General features: G+C 36.6%; 1 protein-coding gene across 1 annotated transcript; it reads left to right on the plus strand.

The window, feature by feature from the left end:
- Positions 1 to 25: 25 nt before the first annotated feature.
- wdr95 (WD40 repeat domain 95) lies at positions 26 to 20,416 on the plus strand (the record flags this gene model as incomplete). The annotated part of the gene is made up of 29 exons (XM_084125622.1): positions 26 to 334; positions 3,839 to 3,892; positions 3,986 to 4,069; positions 4,226 to 4,306; positions 4,769 to 4,999; positions 5,112 to 5,197; positions 5,556 to 5,648; positions 5,960 to 6,005; positions 6,090 to 6,136; positions 6,429 to 6,546; positions 6,804 to 6,873; positions 7,632 to 7,854; positions 8,037 to 8,142; positions 9,081 to 9,232; positions 9,378 to 9,480; positions 10,409 to 10,515; positions 10,600 to 10,679; positions 14,471 to 14,525; positions 14,615 to 14,660; positions 15,691 to 15,750; positions 15,852 to 16,020; positions 16,131 to 16,229; positions 16,309 to 16,367; positions 16,478 to 16,616; positions 16,686 to 16,725; positions 16,885 to 16,973; positions 19,704 to 19,882; positions 20,001 to 20,096; positions 20,201 to 20,416. 28 exons carry the CDS (start codon positions 26 to 28, stop codon positions 20,082 to 20,084), a joined length of 3,009 nt encoding a protein of 1,002 aa, XP_083981748.1. The 3' UTR covers positions 20,085 to 20,096; positions 20,201 to 20,416.
- Positions 20,417 to 20,545: the final 129 nt, after the last annotated feature.

Below are 20,545 nucleotides of genomic sequence, written 5' to 3' on the forward strand. Positions count from 1 at the left end.
TCTTGATAACTTAAATGAAAAAGAAATGATAAACAAAATATTCAATGCAACACTCTTATGCAGTATTTCGACAGATTTTGGACCAGTGTATGGAGCGGCTGGACTGAACCAGATGCAGGGCACGTGGTACAGACAGCAGGCTGACGGGGTTCTGCATTCTACAGGGTTCATGTTAGACCCTACAGAGAGGAGCCAACAGATTCCTGCCTGGCTGGAGAGAGAGCTTTTGAGGCAAGAACCCAGACGACACTCTCTTGCCCTTGGAGACGATGTTAAACTTAGCATGCGAAAACGCTACAGAGCAGATCCTGCTGGGACCCTCTATGAGCTCAAGGTAAAAGTCAAAGGGTCACACTTGTGCAGCATCTGCTGCTTGGCTGCATTTCCCAACAATTATATTCTACCTAGATTGAATGCAATGCCTAGATTGGGGCAACTTGCCCCAGCATCATCTCTCACTGGTCAGGTATGCAAATGCAAATGTTATAATGATAAATAAGGGAGTTGGGCAGCTGGATTGATGCACTCGTAGATCCATAATATTGCATAAGAAATTAGAGTCTAATATAATGTTTACTATTTAATATATTAGGTTATATTGAATGTGTAACCCCGCCCCCTCCAGCACAGAGCCCGCCTTCATTTGTTCTAATCTTGTTTTGCATTTTTTAAACTGATCTGCTCTAACCGACCAGTAAACAGACCACTCAATTCAGTTTTTACATCAACTTTAGGTATGTACAGAATATTTTTCTTTTCATATCTTTTGTCTGCTCTAAATCATATCATATTTAATTCTTCAAAAAGCTATTTATTATGTCCCAGGTTTTGATGTAGAAGTAACCAACCAAATTGTAACTGCTTTTAGCCAACCATCTTTCAATCTTAAAATCTAAAGGTGTCAGTGTAGTATAAAAGAGGTCACTCTTCTCATACCAAAGCTTCATTAAATTTGCCAAAACCAAATCATTAACTTTCTGCAGGACAAAATTGTTGTCTTTTTTCAAAAATGACATTTTGATTCCCATTAATTCATTAGCTGGATGACCTTTGGATGGGCATGGGCAACCATTGCAGGGTAATCTGTCATGACTAGCGATTGACTGAAATGACACAGTGGACATGCATTATTTATTTCAACAGAGTGCTTGAACTTGCTCCCCAGAAAGCAAATCAATTTTTTTTTCCTTATCAAGCCCAAATTTGTTTGTGCTGGAGGTAATTTTCCCTCTGACTGCACAGTGAAATAGGAATGAAAGTTATAATCTGTATTTATCAGTAGGAGAGCAAATAACTACAAGTAGGAACACCCCAACTACATTTTTCAGTTGTGTAACGTTAACCGTAGCTCAGCTGTTTTCAGTGTTCATTTTGCTGTTTAATGCTGTCACCCTAATTTAAATCTTAATTGTTTTTGTGGCAGATGCAGTACTTATTATCAACTCCTAGGCTAACCTTGGGTTCCCTCTGCAATTTCCTATGGATTTTTAGTGGTGATTTTCGATTTGTGAGTAAATTGAGATCTGTTGTTATTCTAAAGAGACTGTTGTATATCACAAAATACAGTCTCAAACATGAATTTTAAAAACTTAAGTTGCTAAAAATTTGCAGAGATTTTTTTATTTATAATTGCAGAGGAAACCCAAGCTAAATTAGCCTTATAAATAAAAAAAATACTAATCTAAAATCCTATTAACAATTGTAGAAGAAACCCCTATATCTTAGACTGGGTAAACCCAGCCCGATCTGTCGGCGATTTGATTTCGCCCTGCAGCTCAGGCTGGAAATCTGTACATTCTTCTATCCTGCTTCCATTACAAATTTGCGGGGACCAATCACAAACTGGCTTATCCACCTGGCGCGCTATTGGTGGGTTTAATCCAATCCAATTCCTTTTAACCTCTCGACGATGCTCAATGGCTTCTTTAGTTTAGTAAACAAATCGCGCAAGTGGGTGTAAATACCACTCACTTTAAAGGGGACATATCATGCTAAATGCACTTTTTTAGCCCTTAAATGCATTTTGTTGTATATTTGGAGTGTTTAGAAGTACAGAAAAGATGAAATTATTCTCTTCAGGAGCTTCGTTGATATCTTTATATTCTGTTTTGGTCATATTTTTCAACCTGTTCCGATTTTTCTGTTATCTATGACGTTTTTTGAACTATTACGTCACAGTATTTGCAGCGGAACTGCCAAATAAGGACATTGACTTCCGGCCCAACACTTCGAGCAATCCGCCATTTTTATTTCTCGCTGCAATTTTGTAGTCCAAGCTAAAGGATGCAGAAGTTACGAGAGGGTAAGCTAAAATGTTCGGTTGTTGGATGTAGTAACCCACACGCTTCATTACACAGTTTAATGTAGATGAACTGCCGCGCTTGTGGCGCATGTTTAACTGAAAGAACGGGCAGAGACCCGGTCGCGCGCGCGCGCACTCTCTCTCGGAGCCAGGCGAAAGTGTAAACAAGACTTCACCGTCTCCAAACTAGACGCTGTCTTGCTCTCTCTTCCTCGCACATATTAATCAAAATAAATCGACACGGTGGTAAAAGGTCGGAAGACCAAAGTTTCATGTGTAAATACAGTACACACCATTGCGATACATCCATATGAAGACGTTGTTCTACAGGTTCGTCGTCTTCATTTTCATCTCGCTCCGGCTCCGACTCTGGCTCGAACATGTAAGGCTGGCTGGACAAGTCTTCCGTTGTTGACATTTTGTTAATAACGTGTGAATAAAAAAGTTTCTGTGCCGCTAGATAATCGTATCTCTGCTATCAGACTACAAAAATGGCCGAACGGGGTGGAGTTGAACCTCTGCAACCTGGAGAGGGGGCGGGGTATGAAGTGTCTCAATTGCATTTAAAGAGACCGCACCAAAACAAGTTGCTCTCAGACGCACATCAGAAAAGGGGTAGAAAAGGGGCCTGTGGAGCTATAATAATGAGGAATTCAGACCCAAGCATTGCAGTTCCGCTTTATATAGACTACAAATGTATGATTTATATGTAAAAAGGAACAATTTAAAAGCATGATATGTCTCCTTCAATGTTGTTGTTTTTTTTGCATAACCTGCAAAAATCGCTCGATGCCATTGCTGCTTCTGCAAACCGCTGATCAATGCTCCAAACCAACACGCTTGTTGACACGTTTCCTGCCTAGAGTTTTATGCTGCAAAGTATGTCACCCGGATCGTTGGTCTGATTGGTTGAAGGACTATCCAATTGCGTACAGAGTCATTTGAACTATGCCCGTTGATCACGCCTCTTGTGCTGTAGAAAAAACAGAGCAGACTCCCCAGACTAATGTTCAATCTTAAAAGATTGAGCTTGGTCTGGTGATAGCCAGACTACCTATATCTTATATCTTTCATCAATTCATCATATCATTCCTTTATCCATGGTAGATGGTTTGACTGATTTGACTGGCATGTAATCTATTGATTGTCTGCAGACTGATGAAGCATGTGGGTTTTTGATCCACAACAAAGTTTAAATTACATCATGTTGCAACGAAGCCATTTAAATTTCAAGTGAATTTATTATTGTAAGGAGGAGCAGAACATGTGACAGCAACCTGTTGAAATCCAGCAGCTGTTTCATTTTTTGACATGCTGAAAGATGTTTGATCATCCAACAAATGTCAAACAACACTTGTCGATTTATACTATGTTGAAATAGCATCTGTCACAGTGACTTTATGATGTTAATCTTTGTTAATCTTCTTTCTTACAAACCTCTCTGTAGAGACTTGCACATTTAATACATGCTCCTTCCAACTCACATGTTCTGTGAGATTTTTGCCTTTTTTAATTTATTTTTGCTGTCCAACATAGATTGAGAAGATGGTGTCCATTGATGATCTAAAGCACATTAAACTGGCCTATGATGTAAGTATTCAAAATGTGTAGATTATTTGGAAATCTAATTTAAATGATTAATTAGACACAATATGATTTTCCTAATTCTGTTCTCTTGAGCAGGAGTTTGCAAAGGCTGGCATCCATATGTTGGATTATTCAGAATTCAAATCTGTTGTGAAAAACTGCCCAGGTTTGAAAGGAGTTGTAAGTACTGTAAAAGTACTGTAAGAGAGGTTTATGTATTCAGTTATATCCTGTTGCTTGTGTAAATGGATTAACGGAGACATAAAATCTTAATGTATGATTGTACAATCTTCTCTCTCTCACTGTCTTCCCACCCATTACTTTGGACTAACACTTTTTGAAACGTCACAGAAAGAATCTCACATTCACCAGCTATTCATGAAGATCGATTACACTTGTGATGGCAAAATCGAATGGGTATGAATAATTCACTGCTTCCTCTTTAAATCTCAAACTTGCTCTCTTAGATGAACTGACAATTTGTTAAATGCACAGTTGCATCTGTTTTTGAGTCGAGTTTTTGCATATAAAAAACCTTTGTGGGCAAGTGGTCAAAATGGGTCTCATTCGGTAACTTTGAAATGCACATATTTGTGCAGGAAATTGCTTGCAAACATTTTCAAATAGAAGCCATGATTGAAATTAAGTTTGCAAGTAAATGTATCCCTAATTTCCAAACGTGTATGCAAAAATCCAACTCCTGATGAACTTAATGTTTTTTTTATATAAATGATATTGTTGTATTACGTAATGAATACATATTATACTAATTTTATTATGTTATATATTGTATGTTTTCATAATATTATAATATGAATATCAAAATAATATAATATTGATATTATTAATACCCAAATTTTTGTACTCTCTTTGTTTTAGCATGAGTTCTGCACATACATATACCTGGAGTACGAAGCAAAGGAAGAGACTGTGCGTCGCAGTAAAATGGCAGCTTTTATATTGCCGGCTAACATTAAGTTACTAAAACGTGGGAAGCCTGTTGTGAGAATCCACTTGCTTTCTAATGGAACCGTTGTGACTCTAAGAGAAGATGGGGTTGTTAACTTCTGGACCCCCAAGCTTTATTTGAAGAGCAAGAAGAATGTGTTTGTGGGTTACATTTACATTTTATTTGTTTACTTCTGTATTCCTGTTCCTGCTCTCCTCCATTTTTTAATTAACCAATATTTAATTTGAATCATTTCTTTGTTTCTATATCCAGCCCGAGAGATCCATCATTCGAAAACAAAAATGGTCTACTGATTTTGTGCCAATGTCAGAGTACAACAAACTGATCATTGGAACTGGGTAAACTGCTTTTAAAATACATTTATTTTTACATAACAGTCTTTATAATACACTGTAGTAGTGTATAGAACTTTCTAATGAAGATTTTTCCCTATGGCATGCTGTTTCAAATGAAGATGAAGTAGTCAATTTGCAGATGCTTTTATCCAAAGCAATTTACATTTATTACAGTGAAGATTCCCTTGGAGCAGCCTGGGGACTGCTCTGTTATTCTGCTAAAGTATAGGCCTACCTTGTAACTTTGTAGTGTTCTTGGTAAAAAAAAAAAAAAAAAACAGTTTTATATATAAAACAGCCACATCTGATCTCTGCCTTTCCTTCAGTCAATCCAAACAACATATTTTCTCCCACTTTACAGATCCAGAGAGATCCAGTTTTATGAGCTTTCCTCTTTGGAGCCTTGCTGTCAGTTGAGTGCACTAAAAACTGTGCCTTTAAACCTGGATTACTGGTGAGCAGACCTGATTCATGTCAGACATGTTGATGTGATTGCTGTTTTGTGAAGTTTTGGAGTTTTATTCATGTTTAATGTTTTCAGATATGATTTTAGTTTAAAAAAAACAACTTAATTTGCTCTGCATTTACAAAGTAACATGATATTAGAAAACATCTCAAATAAAATAATAAGGGTATGTTATGTTGGCTCTTGCATTTTTATTTTTGTGTACTAACATATTTAAGAACAAGAACACTCAATGCTCTTTGTTGATATGTCAATGTTTGCTTTTCTTGTAATTAAAAAATATACTCTGGTTTTGTTAGCTCTACTGGCCCAGATGAATGTATCATTGTATATGGCGATTCTCAGGTAAGTAAACGAAGGCAGTCCCACACATATGAATTCCATGAAAAACAATGTGTTTAACTAATCACAAAGCTTTTGGCACTCTAGGGCTGTGTGAACATCCTGTTAATAACATCGTTCAGGGATAAACTGAGGTAAACAAGGTTTCTTAATAGTATAAATTTTCCATGTGCAGTTTTGTAAAACAAAATTACAATAGCATGTCATGCAGGCGTGTTCTAATTTTCATAAATTAATGAATAAATTAATTAGGAAACATTGATTCTGTTCTCTGAGTTGTGAAAGATAACTGGCCTGTTAAGAATATTATATTACCCTGCTCACTGTCTGACACTGTGCATGATATTCATCTTATTTATATATCCTTTTTATAGTATATTTTATGCATGGTTTGTAAGCTTTTTTAAGAATGCATTTATGCCCTAGATTGTGGAAAAGATTGCCGATGGTTGACAACGTTCCAAACATAAGCCTCGACCGTGCAGTTCAGTCTCCAGAAATTACATTTATCAGATGGAAAGTCCACCAAGACTGGGTGTCAAAGGTAAAAAATGTATTATTATTATTATCATTATTAATGTATGTATTTTTTTTTTCTTATTTTCATCCTATGTTGTTCTATTGCTGCAATGCACATGGATATACATTGCCATGTATATCAATTGTAAATATTCCATCAGTGCATTAGTGTAAGATACTGACAGTGAAATATTTTACTAAATTAGTTTTTATAATCATCTCATTTTTTACAAAAGAAAAAAAAAGTGTCTAAAATGTAACAATATTTTATTATCAATTCAGGTGAAATATTTCCAAAGCTTACCTGCCATTGTATCCTCATCAGGGCATGAAGACTCTGCCCTTGTTATAGGTAACATTTAAAAATGACTTCTATTGGTTTACTTTTTGCAGTACAGTGGGATCATTGTGATTATTTTGTTTTCTCTCATTTAATAGGATTATATGTCACCCCAAAATCAAAAGTAAACATTAGAAATCATATTTTGCCTGAATAAAATTAAGCCTATTTTTAGACTATTCAGTTTTTTATTTTTGTACTTTTTTTTTTGTACATTATTTCATGGCACTTAAGCACATTGTCTTCCTCATTATTGTATTACAGTAATGATAATCATAATTAAAAATAATGAGAAATATAAGCAAGAGGGAAACAAGGAATAAGATAATGAGAATAGGGGTCGAAATGGGCTTAGTTGAATGAAAATAATGTCACAGAGCAAAAAATCTTATTGATCCTAAAAATTGCGTTCATTTTATTTATGCAAGATATAATTTAAGATAATTTTACTATTGATTTTAGGGTGAAATCTGACCTAAACATTCATATAAACCCATGTGTAGAAAAAAGTGTGTCCTCTTTTCTCACTTCTTTATCAGTGATGTCTGTTTAACATGGCAGAAGGAAGAAAATAGCTACTCTGGCGTCTTGCATGTTTAATGCCAGATGAGAGATGTGTCAGAACTCTCAGTGCAATGAAGCTCTGGTTAAACTCATTTGAATAACACACCATGACTCAGAAAGAGGGGAAACGGGATCTGAATCTGTCAGCTGTGATCTGTTTGAGTGGATATGCGTGTATGAAGGTTTGACAATCTGTTTTTAATTAGGATTCATTCGTCCATCAACCTACATGCAAGAGCAGATGAGAGAGATGGCAGAAGTGAGCAAAAAGGGAAAGTCTACGAAAGTCACACAGAGGGCAACCGGCAACCAAACAATCTTCACCGTTCCTAAAGGAGTCATGACCTTTGATTTCTGTGAGAAGCGTAATCTTTTGGTCACCGGCGGGTTGGACAGGCTGTTGCGCATGTGGAATCCTTATGTGCCTAAGTATGCCTTATATCTTTAGGGTATCTTCTTCATAAGTGGCATCTCTCTGATTTTAATTCTTTTGGACAATTTCTTCTCTGATCTATATAGGTGTCAGAAAATATGAAATATACATAGATAATACTGTTATCAAATACTGTTGTTAAATGCCAGGCTAGTAATTTTACATTTCGAAATGGCAGTAGACCAACAGGGATTTTGAAAGGTCACGATGCCCCTGTTTCCTACCTCTGTATCTGCTCAGAAGCTGGGCACATTTACTCAGTCTCCACAGACAAGACTGCTAAGGTGAGGAATTGATTCATTACTTAAAATCCAAAGTCAAATCTGGATTTATTATATCAAAAAAGTGTTTTAAATCTTCTCAATATGAAAAAGCCAAACATTAAACTAAACTAAAGTTAAACTGAATGTTCATAATCAGTAAAACCAAATGCAACATTTATAGACTGCACCACTTGTTTATTAAGGGATAGTTCACCCAAAGATTGAAATTAATTTACTCATTCTCAAGTTATTGTAAACTCGAATGACTTACTTTCATCTATATCCTGAACACAAGAGGGGGATTTTTTAAGCAAATGTTTATCACTCTTGTCAGTATAATGAAGGTGAATAAGGACAAGGCTGTCAAGCTCCAAAATGACAAAAAGCACCACAAAAAAAGAAATAATTAAATCCACCCAGTCTCTCCTTGATGCATTTATGAGAAAAGTAATGTCCAGTTTGTGAAGGAATCATTCTTTGAGTTAAACTGTTCTTTTCTATGAATCAGTTGATCTAGTCAACTAAACCTGTCTGAAAACCGGTCTGAACCGGACTGATCTTACAGACTCAATGATCCGGTCACAGTAAACAGCCCACTAAAGTGAAGATTAGCATGGAATAGTCTGTTCATCACGCAAAACTATTCAGAAGACTTGCAATATGGTGTGTAATTCACAAGGACCACTTTTATGAAACTATTACTTTTGAATCCTTTTCGAAGCTTGACAGCCTCAGTCCACGTTTACTTTCATGTTTTTGACAACAGTGGGCAGAATATTGTTTAAAATTCTCCATTTGTGTTTCACGTTAGACAGAAGGTTTGGAAAAACATGAGAGTGAGTAAATGATGACAGAATATTAATTTTCTGTGAAATATTCCTAGTTACGTGCTACATGAATATGAAAATGTATTATTTTTTTTATGATGACATTTTCTTTATTTCTTTATTTCTTTATAGATATGGCACATTAAGGATGAGACGTGTCTGTTTACTGCCAATCCAGAGGCAAGTAATATCCAGGGAGAATTGTCTGTGTGCCTCTACTCTTCAGCTGTGAAGGGGCTCTACATCGCCACAGATTCTCTCGCCTTACTATCCCTTCAGACAAAGTATGTATCTTAGATGTTATTTAACAAAGATTTCAAAGCCTATTATGAGTATCAGTTGGCTGTAAGACATTAGGTTGTATGTGTATTTAGCTACAATTTTCTTGTCATTTCTTGCCTTTCTCCTTTCATATGCCATCTGTTGTAGACCACAGCCTAAGGGCAATCAGATTCTGTCTCATGAAGAGCCAGTGTTGTGCTGCGCATACAGTGAGCAGTTTAGGCAGGTGGTGAGCTGCTCTAAGGGCTCGGTGAGTGCTTTTGACAAGTATCTGTATGAAATACATTGAGGACACAGATGCTCTGTTCCTCATGCTCATAGGTCGGTTTTTGAAAGAAGTCTCTTGAGCTCACCAGGGCTGCATTTATTTGATTAAAAATACAGTAAAAACAGTACTATTGTGAAATATTATTGCAATTGAAAATCACTTTTTTCTCTTTTAATATATTTTAAAATGTATCTTGCTCCTTTAATGGCAAAGCAAATTTTTCAGCAATCTTCAGTGTCGCTTGATCCTTCAGAAATCATTCTAATATGCTGATTTGGTGCTCAAGAAACATTCCTTATTGTTCTCAATGTTGAAAACAGTTGTGCTGCTTAATATTTTTGTGGAAAACATGATACTTTTTACAGGATTATTTGATTATAAAGTCCAAAAGAAAACTATTTATTAGAAATAGAAATATCGTGTAACAGTGTAAAAGATTTGACTGTCTCTTTTGATCAAGTTAATGTGTCCTTTGCTGAATGAAAGTATTAATTTATTTTAAAAAACTAAAAGCTTACTGACAATAAAACATAAAAACATACAAGTACTTCATACGTCTTGTGTGCTATATTCCAGTTCTTATAAAGTCATATGATAGCTTTGTGTGAGTAACAAATTGAAATTTATGTGAACAGGTTTGTTTGTCTTTTAGTAGGGTTTTTGGTTGAAGTTAGCAAAATTGTGACTAAAATCGCTTATTATTGTGAGTAGTCAAGGTTCCTTTAACATTCATTTTTCTTAAGATCCAAATAATAGATAGGCCTATACATTTGTATCCAGTAAAAATGTCCAGTAAAGTGTTTTAAAAGTAATTCTATAACTTCAACTCATGACAGGCTGAGCTGTTTTTAGTAAAGCAGCAGTCCCTCTTTTCTAAATGTAGTACTTTAACGTATTTACTTGAATTCAGGTTGTCAAAGTCTGGGATGTGGAAACTGGAGCTCAGATGTTTGAGTTTGGAGGTGCTCATGGAGAGTCTGCAATTACCTGCATGGCTCTTGACTCTAGCGGAAGGAGGTTGTTAAAGCTAATTTAAATATATGACATTGCGTAATATTACTGTTTTGTGCAGGTTTTTTTTGCTTTCTTTTTTTTCACCAGGCTAGTGACTGGTGGAAGAGATGGCTGCCTTAAGATGTGGAACTTCAACAATGGCCAGTGCGTGAAGATATTCAAGAGAGGTCAATAATTCCTTATAGTTCTTAATGTGCATTTGATTGATTTGCTTTGCTCCTGAGTAGGGTTGGGAACCGAAAATCGGTTCTTATCCAGAACCGTTAGTGTTTTTGAAAAATACCGGAACCGTGCGAAATTCCGAAGTTTCAGTTCCAAAAACGGTTCTGGTGCGATGTGTGGGCGAAGTGCAGGGAGCTTATCCTTTAATAGCGGCGTCTCAGCTCATGAATATTAAAATAGTAATGAATGCACTGGCCCTCGCACTACTCATATACGTTTTGCGTCAGATATCAATGCAGAGAGAGTATAAAGGCAGTAGAGCTGCATGATTAATCTTTAAACGATCTCGATTCAAACACCCACGCGATCTTATTCCTAAATGACAAAAAATTCACACCGGAACATTCAAATCTGTTTGCGCTGTCGTTCAGAGAGCAGTTGGCAATATATATGAAACAGCTTTACTTTCAGTCTTTTCAGCCACACAGTATCGACATTTCTGTGTAACAAATATTCAAATGATCACAGAAGTACTGAGATAAAAGTTTAAGTAAAAATTAAGTCGAGTAAATCACCTTTTGAAAGTCGCTGCCTTCAAATAACGAGTGTATCGATTACATTTGATGCTTCAAAACATTCATAAAGACGACTGTTAAAGCTGCAGTCTGTAACTTTTTTAAGTTCAGAATTTAAATTTATATAATGAGCGAGTACCAAGGTTATTATAGTTTTGCTTTTTTAAATTAGTTTTTATTTTAATATCGTTTTCAATTTTGCTTTAAATTTAAGTTTAGTTTTAGTTAGTTTCATTAATGGTTTTGTTAGTTTAAGTTTAGTTTTTATTTTGCAAACACATTTCTATTTAGTTTTTATTTTATTTAGTTTCAGTTTTAGTTTTAGTAATTATAGTTTAGCAGAGCAAACAGAACACTTCCAGGGTAGACCAAAGCGAGACGCAGAGTGACGCTTTTTTCAGAGTGACACTGGTACATACAACAACAAAAAAACAGCTAAATTAATCTGACAACCTGCTGTGAAGCCAGTGTGATTAAATAATGAAGTATCTATGCTGTTTGTGAATGTGTACATGTTTTTCTATCGTGGTGGGGACTTAAACCTGAATGCACACACACTCATGGGGACTTGTGTCACTGTGGGCCTAAATTAAATCACACAGAATGAGTTTTTTTGAAAATGTGTGTGATGGGTCGGTTTAGGGGTCGGGTTAGTGTGTGTGTGTGTGATGGGTCAGGTTAGTGTGTGTGTGTGTGAGTGTGTGTGTGATGGGTCGGGTTAGTGTGTGTGTGATGGGTCGGGTTAGTGTGTGTGTGTGTGATGGGTTGGTTTAGGGGTAGGGTTAGTGTGTGTGTGTGCGTGTGTGATGGGTCGGTTTAGGGGTCGGGTTAGTGTGTGTGTGTGTGTGTGTGTGTGTGTGTGTGATGGGTCGGGTTATGTGTGTGTGTGTGTATGTGTGTGATGGGTCGGGTTAGTGTGTGTGTGTGTGTGTGTGTGTGATGGTCGGTTTAGGGGTCGGGTTAGTGTGTGTGTGATGGGTCGGGTTAGTGTGTGTGTGTGTGCGTGTGTGTGATGGGTAGGTTTAGGAGTCGGGTTAGTGTGTGTGTGTGCGTGTGTGTGTGTGATGGGTCGGGTTATGTGTGTGTGTGTGTGCATGTGTGTGTGATGGGTCGGGTTATGTGTGTGTGTGTGTGTGATGGGTCGGGTTATGTGTGTGTGTGTGTGTGTGTGATGGGTCGGGTTTGTGTGTGTGTGCGTGTGCGTGTGCGTGTGCGATGGGTATGTTTAGGGGTCGGTTTAGTGTAAGGAGACAGAATATACAGTTTGTACAATATAATAGCCTAACCATTACGTCTATGGAGAATCCCAACAAAGATAGTGGACCAGAGAGAGAGAGAGAGAGAGTGAGAGAGTGTGTGTTTGTGTGTGTGGACATGTCTCCACATGGATAACAATATTATTAGCAGAAAATCTTTTGTAAAAACAAAGATAACAACAGCACCTTTCAACCTGTCAACCTTCATGAAAGCATGACATCGCCAGATTAAAGGTATTTTTGTGCTTGACGGACTTGTTTTGCTGTTGCACCCGCGTCTCGCACGCAAATGAAAGGACATTCTAAAAACGCTTCGCTCAAGTTAAAAGTTCAACTTGCGTCTCATTACCTTGAGTTATTATTTCCCATTCCACTGCCACAGACGCATCCTTTATGAACAGCCGCTTAGGACTAGAGATGTGTTCGTTGGTCCTTCATTGAGCACGTCACAGGACAGCGGTTAATCGCCTCAGCAACTTCACGCGTGTGAAGCGCAATAATACAGGCATTTCCCTAAACAGCCACAGGTCAGACTTTCCACAAAAGTAAAGAGCTTATTAAATACAGCAGCCATATAAATGTAATGAATTATTATTATTATTATAAATACGAAAACGATTATTTATTTTTGCTAATTATTATTTTATTTCAGTTAGTTTTTCAGTAACTGTTGTTAGTTTCGTTTAGTTTTAGTTTTTCATTTATTATGAATTTCTAATTTTATTTCAGTTTACGAAAATGTTTTTTGACCAATAGTTTTAGTCTTAGTTTCAGTTTTCGTTTACGAAAATAACCTTGGCGAGTACATCATGAATGCCTTTTTTCAAACCGTGTTTTTGTCTTATCCTGATTCACTACGGTAAACCTGTAATAAGCGCTTAGACTCGGACTACTTTACACCGGTCGAGTCGGCACTGCTGCGGAGTAGCTCAGACATAAACAGAGAGAAGTAGGTCCGGCTACAATGTTCTTCCGCAAGACGCATGCAGTTCTGTTTATTAACTGCTAGAGCGCTGATTCATCCAGTAATGCAGTGGTTCCCAATCCTGGTCCTGGGGACCCACAGCTCTGCACAGTTTGTATGTCTCCCTCATTTAACACACCTGATTCAGATCATCATCTCGTTAGGAAAGAGCTCTATGAACTGAACTGGGTGTGTCAGATAAAGGAGACATATAAAATGTGCAGAGCTGTGGGTCCCCAGGACCAGGATTGGGAACCACTGCAGTAATGAAACAAGTGAAGTCTTTATGAATCAATCATTCAAACCGATTTTAAAAATATTATGTTTCACCGGTCTGGATCTTACATGTGTGTTCAAGCATATTCTACCCTTTCTGAGAGTGTATAAACTATAGAAGAGGTCCCAAATTATCCTAGAGCAGTGGTTCCCAAACCTGTCCTGCCGGCACCCCAACACTGCACATTTTCTTTGTCTCCCTAATCAAACACACCTGATTCAACTCATCAGCTCATTAACCCATGTGATAATGAGCTGATGAGTTGAATCAGGTGTGTTTGATTAGGGAGACAAAGAAAACGTGCAGTGTTGGGGTGCCGGCAGGATAGGTTTGGGAACCACTGTCCTAGAGAATGCAGAATTGTTTATTTTCCTTCAGAAAAATGTATTATTTTTTGCAAAAATTGCTAAATAATATGTTGAATTTGTTGACATTACCAGTCTGTTAAACTCATTTGACAAGTATAAGAAATAAACTCAAAAGGATTGTGCATTTCCCCTTACTACTATTTCTTTTATTAGTTGTTTTAATAATTTTTATTGAATGAGAACTGGAACCGAAACCGGAATCATTTGGCGGAACCGGAATCGGAACCAGAACCGAAAAATTTCTTACGATTACCAACCCTACTCCTGAGTATGACTGATTATTCAGAGTATATTATATCCCACATTCCCTATAAAGCTGTTGTGAAGCAAAGCCCTTCATTATGTTTTTTTCCCAGATGGAAAATGTGCAGAGATTTGTGACTGCCTCTACCTGACATTGCACATGAACACGTAAGTCTGCTGACTGCAAGCGCCATAATCTTCATGGATATTATTATCCTCATTATTTGGCTGATTCACTTTTTTATTTCTTTTGGCAGATTTGTGATTTCTGTTGGTTGGGACCACAGGATCGACATTTACTTGGTGAGTATAAAGTGACCAGCCTGCTTCCCTTACAACCTTTTTTTTATATCAGCATAATTCCCCAGATGGCTCTCATAAAATGGTTGACTGCCATGACCTGTTTCTTCCCCCTGGTACTCTCGCCTTTATTGCTGTTCACTCCATTTCCATATTTCATTTACTTCAATGTTTCTCCCTCCTCAAAAGTGCTTGAGTGCTGTTTGGTGTGGTTTATTCTCCATTCCCTTCTGACAGTCCATTATTCCATCTATTACAAGAGCTTTTGTTCACTTAAGAAAAGAGAATCCGAGCTTTGTGAAAAAAGATACCCTAAATGCATGATTTTGACACCAATACGTATCTCATTTTATTAAAAACTTTCCCTCCCCATCTATTGTCAATTCTGTATTAAGTCTTCAGAGTACTTTGATTTAGTAATTCTTTCAGTGGAAGAGGAATATCTATCTATCTATCCATCTATCTATCTATCTATCTATCTATCTATCTATCTATCTATCTATCTATGATTTTGGTGATTTTATTGCTAAATGGCATGTAATTTATTAAAAAAATATTGTATGGTTGTCACGGTTATGAAATATATATAACATTGTTCTAGTTGTTTTTGGATATTTCAATCCAAAAATCGATATTGTGCCTTTAAATGAATGAATTAAAATTATTCTCCAAATGAAAAATTAATTAGATGAATCCCATAACCAACAAAATACATGTATGTACTTGCCGAGGGACACAGCTGTCAAGTTTATGACAAATAAAAAAAATCTTTTAAAAATGTTCAAACATTTTCTGAACTATTTTTTTCTCGCCACCAAATCACATAACATCAAGGATGTGTAATTAGTACTTTAACTTGTTGGTCAGGTTGTCTTATATCTGAATGGACCATTCTTTGCCAGATTAAGCCACAATATGGACCAAATTTAATGCCAGTGATTTAATTTAATTTAAGAGATTGTGAACAGAATAGTGCAGAATTGCCAGTGATTACTTTTGAAGCTAAACACGTTATTTATTTATTTTTGGACAGGACTCCAAAGAGGAAAATCTGTACAATCAAAGACCAAAACCTTCTTGGCAGGACGATGTGGTATTAGCATCCTCACACCCATGTTCTACACACATGTACTTTGAATCCCCTTCAAATATGCAGGGGCACTTTGGGAAATGTGTTGAATGTTTCACACACAGAGGAATGGGCACAAAGCCGATATTCTGTGCATTGCTCAATGCACACCACACTTCCTGGCCACTGGCAGCTACGATGGGGAGATCATCGTATGGAATGTAGTGTCTGAACGCATACTGTCTCGCTTCCAGACTCCTCAGCAGACCCCTCAACAGAGCAGCAGTTATCCTGGTATTCCAATCTTCCCATGAATTTTCAGTTAATACTGATTTCTGTTATATGAAAACTTGGTATATTATGCACAACTCATATGGATTACTTTTAATTTTTTTTATTTATAGTTCAATGCACAACTGTGCTGAGCCTCATCTTCTTAAAGACCCGGGCGTTTGTTCCTGAATTGTTGTCTTCTGCTTGGCTTGTATCTTCAGATACTGAAGGTAAACTGGTCCTTGCGATGAATAAAATGATAGAAATCAGTTCATATACAATTTGCAGAACGTATTTCATCTTTCAAAGGTTATGTTCATTTCTGGAGTGTTCTGAATGGCGGGAAGTTCATCACATCTTTTCAGGCTGTAAGTAGTATATTCGTATATTTTATATATCATATATTTCCTCAAGTTTGATTATAAATTCAATGTCAACAGAATGAGACAAAGGTTCTAATTAAAATCTTATGTTTAAGTCTCAGCATCAGCAGGCGATTATGAAACTGGCTTCAACGCAGGATGACAGCATGCTTTTTACAGCCGATCATGTCGGCTTCATCTACGTTTATGATGTCAAGCAATATGCCCTGGGGCCTGAACAAAACCCTCCTAAAAGTAAGGACATTCCTCATTTTATTTTTATTTTTTTATGTTGAGTCTTGATGTAGTGTTATTCATTTCTAGAGGTGAACTTCTGGCGTGCACACATCAGCAGCATCACTAGGTAGGTTCAATAAGTGGGGGGGGGGAAAGCAAACAAAAAGTGTTTATTCAATATTCTTACTATTATTTTATGTATTTTCCTTTCATTTTTTGTTTAGTATTTGTTATTAAAAAAAAAGACATCTCATTAACATTATTACCATAATTTCCTCTCCTCAAGCTTGAAGATAATTGACAAGGACCAGTTTCTGCTTACCTCCTCATTGGACTTCTCAGTGCGGTTGTGGAGTATCCATGGGGAGTTTATAGGTACATCTACAAGTTGCTTAGATGTTTGTTTGTTTTGTTTTTTCAGTTGTGGCATGTGCATTCTTTTGCCAATGTGCATCATACTAAGTATCATATTAAAATACTTGGACAGCATTTTCTGCAATACTTATTCAGCAGTTCAACAACGGCGATACTAATTCTACGTAACCAATGTAGTCCGATTCCGGAATAATGACTCTTGAGTTGGTTCTTTTTAAGTGAATCAAAAACTTTCAGGTCAACCAGTGCAGTCCAACACCTGAACGAATGACGCTAATAAATTGGCTCTATTTCAAGCTGCGATCTGTGGGGTTAAAATCAGTGGTGGACGAATCAAGTACTTGAGTAAATGTACATTGTAACAAATTATCTCAAAAGGGAAATATGAATAATTAATCATAACTTGTTATTATTTATTATAAATATTTGGATCAGTTAACTTAATGTAGCTGAATTAATATTACAGTCAATTAATCTGTTTGTCCAGCGAACTCTCAGTATCAGTCTATCAATTCTCAGAAAGGATTTTTTCGTGGCCACAGAAAATAACTCTTTCTTAGCATGTAGCAAGCAGGGAGCAGAATCAACACTCAGCTAAAAAAAAAAACTAAATCACAAACACATAACTAATCTAAACAAACACATGCACACAATCACGCATACATGGGTTAAATGGAAAGTGAAAGTAAATGAAACCAGAAACGGAAACAGGGAATGAAGCTATGGAAAAGAGTAATTTAAATGGATTTACCACTTATACTGAACCTCTAGTTAATTGTACGATACTTGCAATGCCTTAGCCATTGAACGAGCATCGAGATGCAGTCCCAGGAGAAAGTCTTGATGATTCCATGAGTCTATGGTGTTGAAGATGCAATCAATTTAAAAAATCAAAATGTATGAACTTAACTTTTTTATCACCAAAACTTATTATACATGATACGTATTATTATTGTTATTGTACACTATTACTGCAGATTTAGATCACAAATAACTAGGGCTGTTTTCGACTAAGGATTTTCATAGTCGAATCTGATTCATTAGATTTTGCCGTAGTCGACTGATAGTCGAACCTTTTTTTTTTTTTTTTTTTTTAGATTTTTTCCATTTCAAACAAAAGAGCTAAAAAAAACTAAAAGAAAAACATGGTGTGTAACAAATACCTTTTATTCATTTAAAGCCAGATGAACAAAACATATCACACATATATCATAACATTTCATAAACATGTGGAGCAATATGAGAGAGAAATTTGGTGATCGTTGTTTAGGTACATTAAATCACGTAAAGTTTTTTCACGTCCATGAGAACCGTGTGGAGTCAACCCACAACCGCTCCGCTGCCCTGCTGAAAATGTGAAGCAGAAACGCTTAATGTCAGATAACGTCCATAATAATTGGATTCTGGGTTCGATTTTTTTTACCATTTTCAGTGGTTATGAGGAGCAATATGAGAGGGAAATTTGGTGATCGTTGTTTAGGTAACGTTACATTAAACCACGTAAAGATTTTTCACGCCCATGAGAACCGTGTGGAGTCAACTCACAGCCGCTCCGCTGCCCTGCTGAAAATGTGAAGCAGAAACGCTTAATATCAGATAACGTCCATAATAATTGGACTCTATTTTCAGTGGTTATGAGGAGCAATATGAGAGGGAAATTTGGTAATCATTGTTTAGGTACATTAAACCACGTAAAGCTTTTTTCACGTTAGCCCATGAGAACCGTGTGGAGTCAACCCACAGCCGCTCCGCAGCCCTGCTGAAAATGTGAAGCAGATTTTTGAATACATTTTTATTTATAGTAAGCTACAGGACATCGTCTTTCAAAACATGACCTGCGCGAAAGCGAAACATTTTTTTTTGTACCCAGCCCTTCTGAAAATGCGAATGCGTCTCTGTCCCCAGCACATTTCAAACCAAATTGAGCCCATGTAAATTCGACTACGAGGTTCATAGTCGAATCAGACCTCTCCGAATCGAATCGTCGAATCCTCGACTATTAGAACTCAGCCCTACAAATAACTGACAGTCATGACCTAAATATGATTTTCCTTTACAATAATGATGCTAAAATTCAGAATTAGTGACTTATTGCGTCAATCAAGCTACAACGATACAACGAACATTTTGACCGGATCACTGAGTTGTTAACTCAAGAACAGCTGCAGTCAGATTAGTCAGATTCATGAATGAATAGTTCAGTGCAATTGTGAACCAATTCAACAGGTTCATTGGAAAGAATTGGCTTGTTCATGAATCAATCTATCTTGTTTCAGCTTGGGTATCAGGTGGCAATTTCTTCAGTTCAAAATAACGAGGAACGATATATTTTTATGAAATGAAGTAGAGTAAATAGTATGATATTTTGCTTTGGAATGTAGTGAAGTAAACATTTCCCAAAAGAAAAAAAAAATACTCAGAAAAAATAGATACTTGAAAAATGCACTTGTCAAAATCAATTTACAAAATTTGTCACGTTGACCATTGCTTCAATACTGACAATAGATTTTTTTTTTTTGTCCGCAAAATTTTGCTAATGTGACCGCACCTTTAGTAGACCTACAGACTACTACTTGAAATGATAAAATCAAAATTTTCAATTTGTAGGTCCACAAGACATAAGCTATATGTGTTTGATTCACTGGTTCACTGAAAAAAAAAAACAATTAATTAGAGTCATTTGTTCAGGAATCAAATGTATGACAACCTACACTACACTGAACTCTACAGGTACATTTGGACAAAGTGAGAGTTGGAGCATCGACACACCATCTTCTTGGAAGCACCCGGCTGTTCCCTCGGAAATTCTCATAGATCCTTTAAGCATGCCTTCTCAACCCATACTGGATAGAGAGACCAATCTGTCAGATGTCTTGGACTCGGTGGAAACTAAAAATAAAAAGAGTGAGGTAAGATATTTGGATGAAGCCTGGTGTGGTTGGGGGTTGTTTCATAAAGCTCTGTTTTCCCCACGTTTCTGAGATTGAAAACGGCTTCTAAAACAATCCAAATGTGCTTTAATTGCAGCTGGATGTCCTCATCGATGAAAGTGACCATCCATCAATCCTCAAAGAAAACAAATCTGCACAGAGCAATTCCAGGTGTGTCTGAGCCTGGCAAGAGGTTAGTGTATATTTTCATTCAGACCAAGCACACATCTAAATGTTAACCAAGTCTCCTTATTAAAGAGTAACAAATTGGATTTTCTCCAATTTTCTGGATCGCAGGCAGTGCCACGCAATATTCAAACGTATCAGAACTTCAGACAGAATGGGTCTCAAGGACTACCACACTTTTGAGGACTCATACCTTGTTGTTAACCTTACAACAATTAAAAAAACAGATCTCTCCAAAATCAATCCAACAATGCAGATGACTAGTCACGTCAAAGTCAGCGTGCTAAGATAAGGACAAATAAATGACATAACAGTACTATCAAAGGAGTGAAGAGTTGTTTTTTCTTTAGATATCATCTCATGATTTAAAGACATGCACTTTTCATGTTTATTTTCATTACAGTTCAATTTTTTTCTAACCATTTTGAAAGCCTTAAAGGGAAAGTCCAAACCTAA

This window comes from Abramis brama (assembly GCF_963993115.1).
Source record: "Abramis brama genome assembly, chromosome: 10".
Taxonomy (NCBI): Eukaryota; Metazoa; Chordata; class Actinopteri; order Cypriniformes; family Leuciscidae; genus Abramis; species Abramis brama.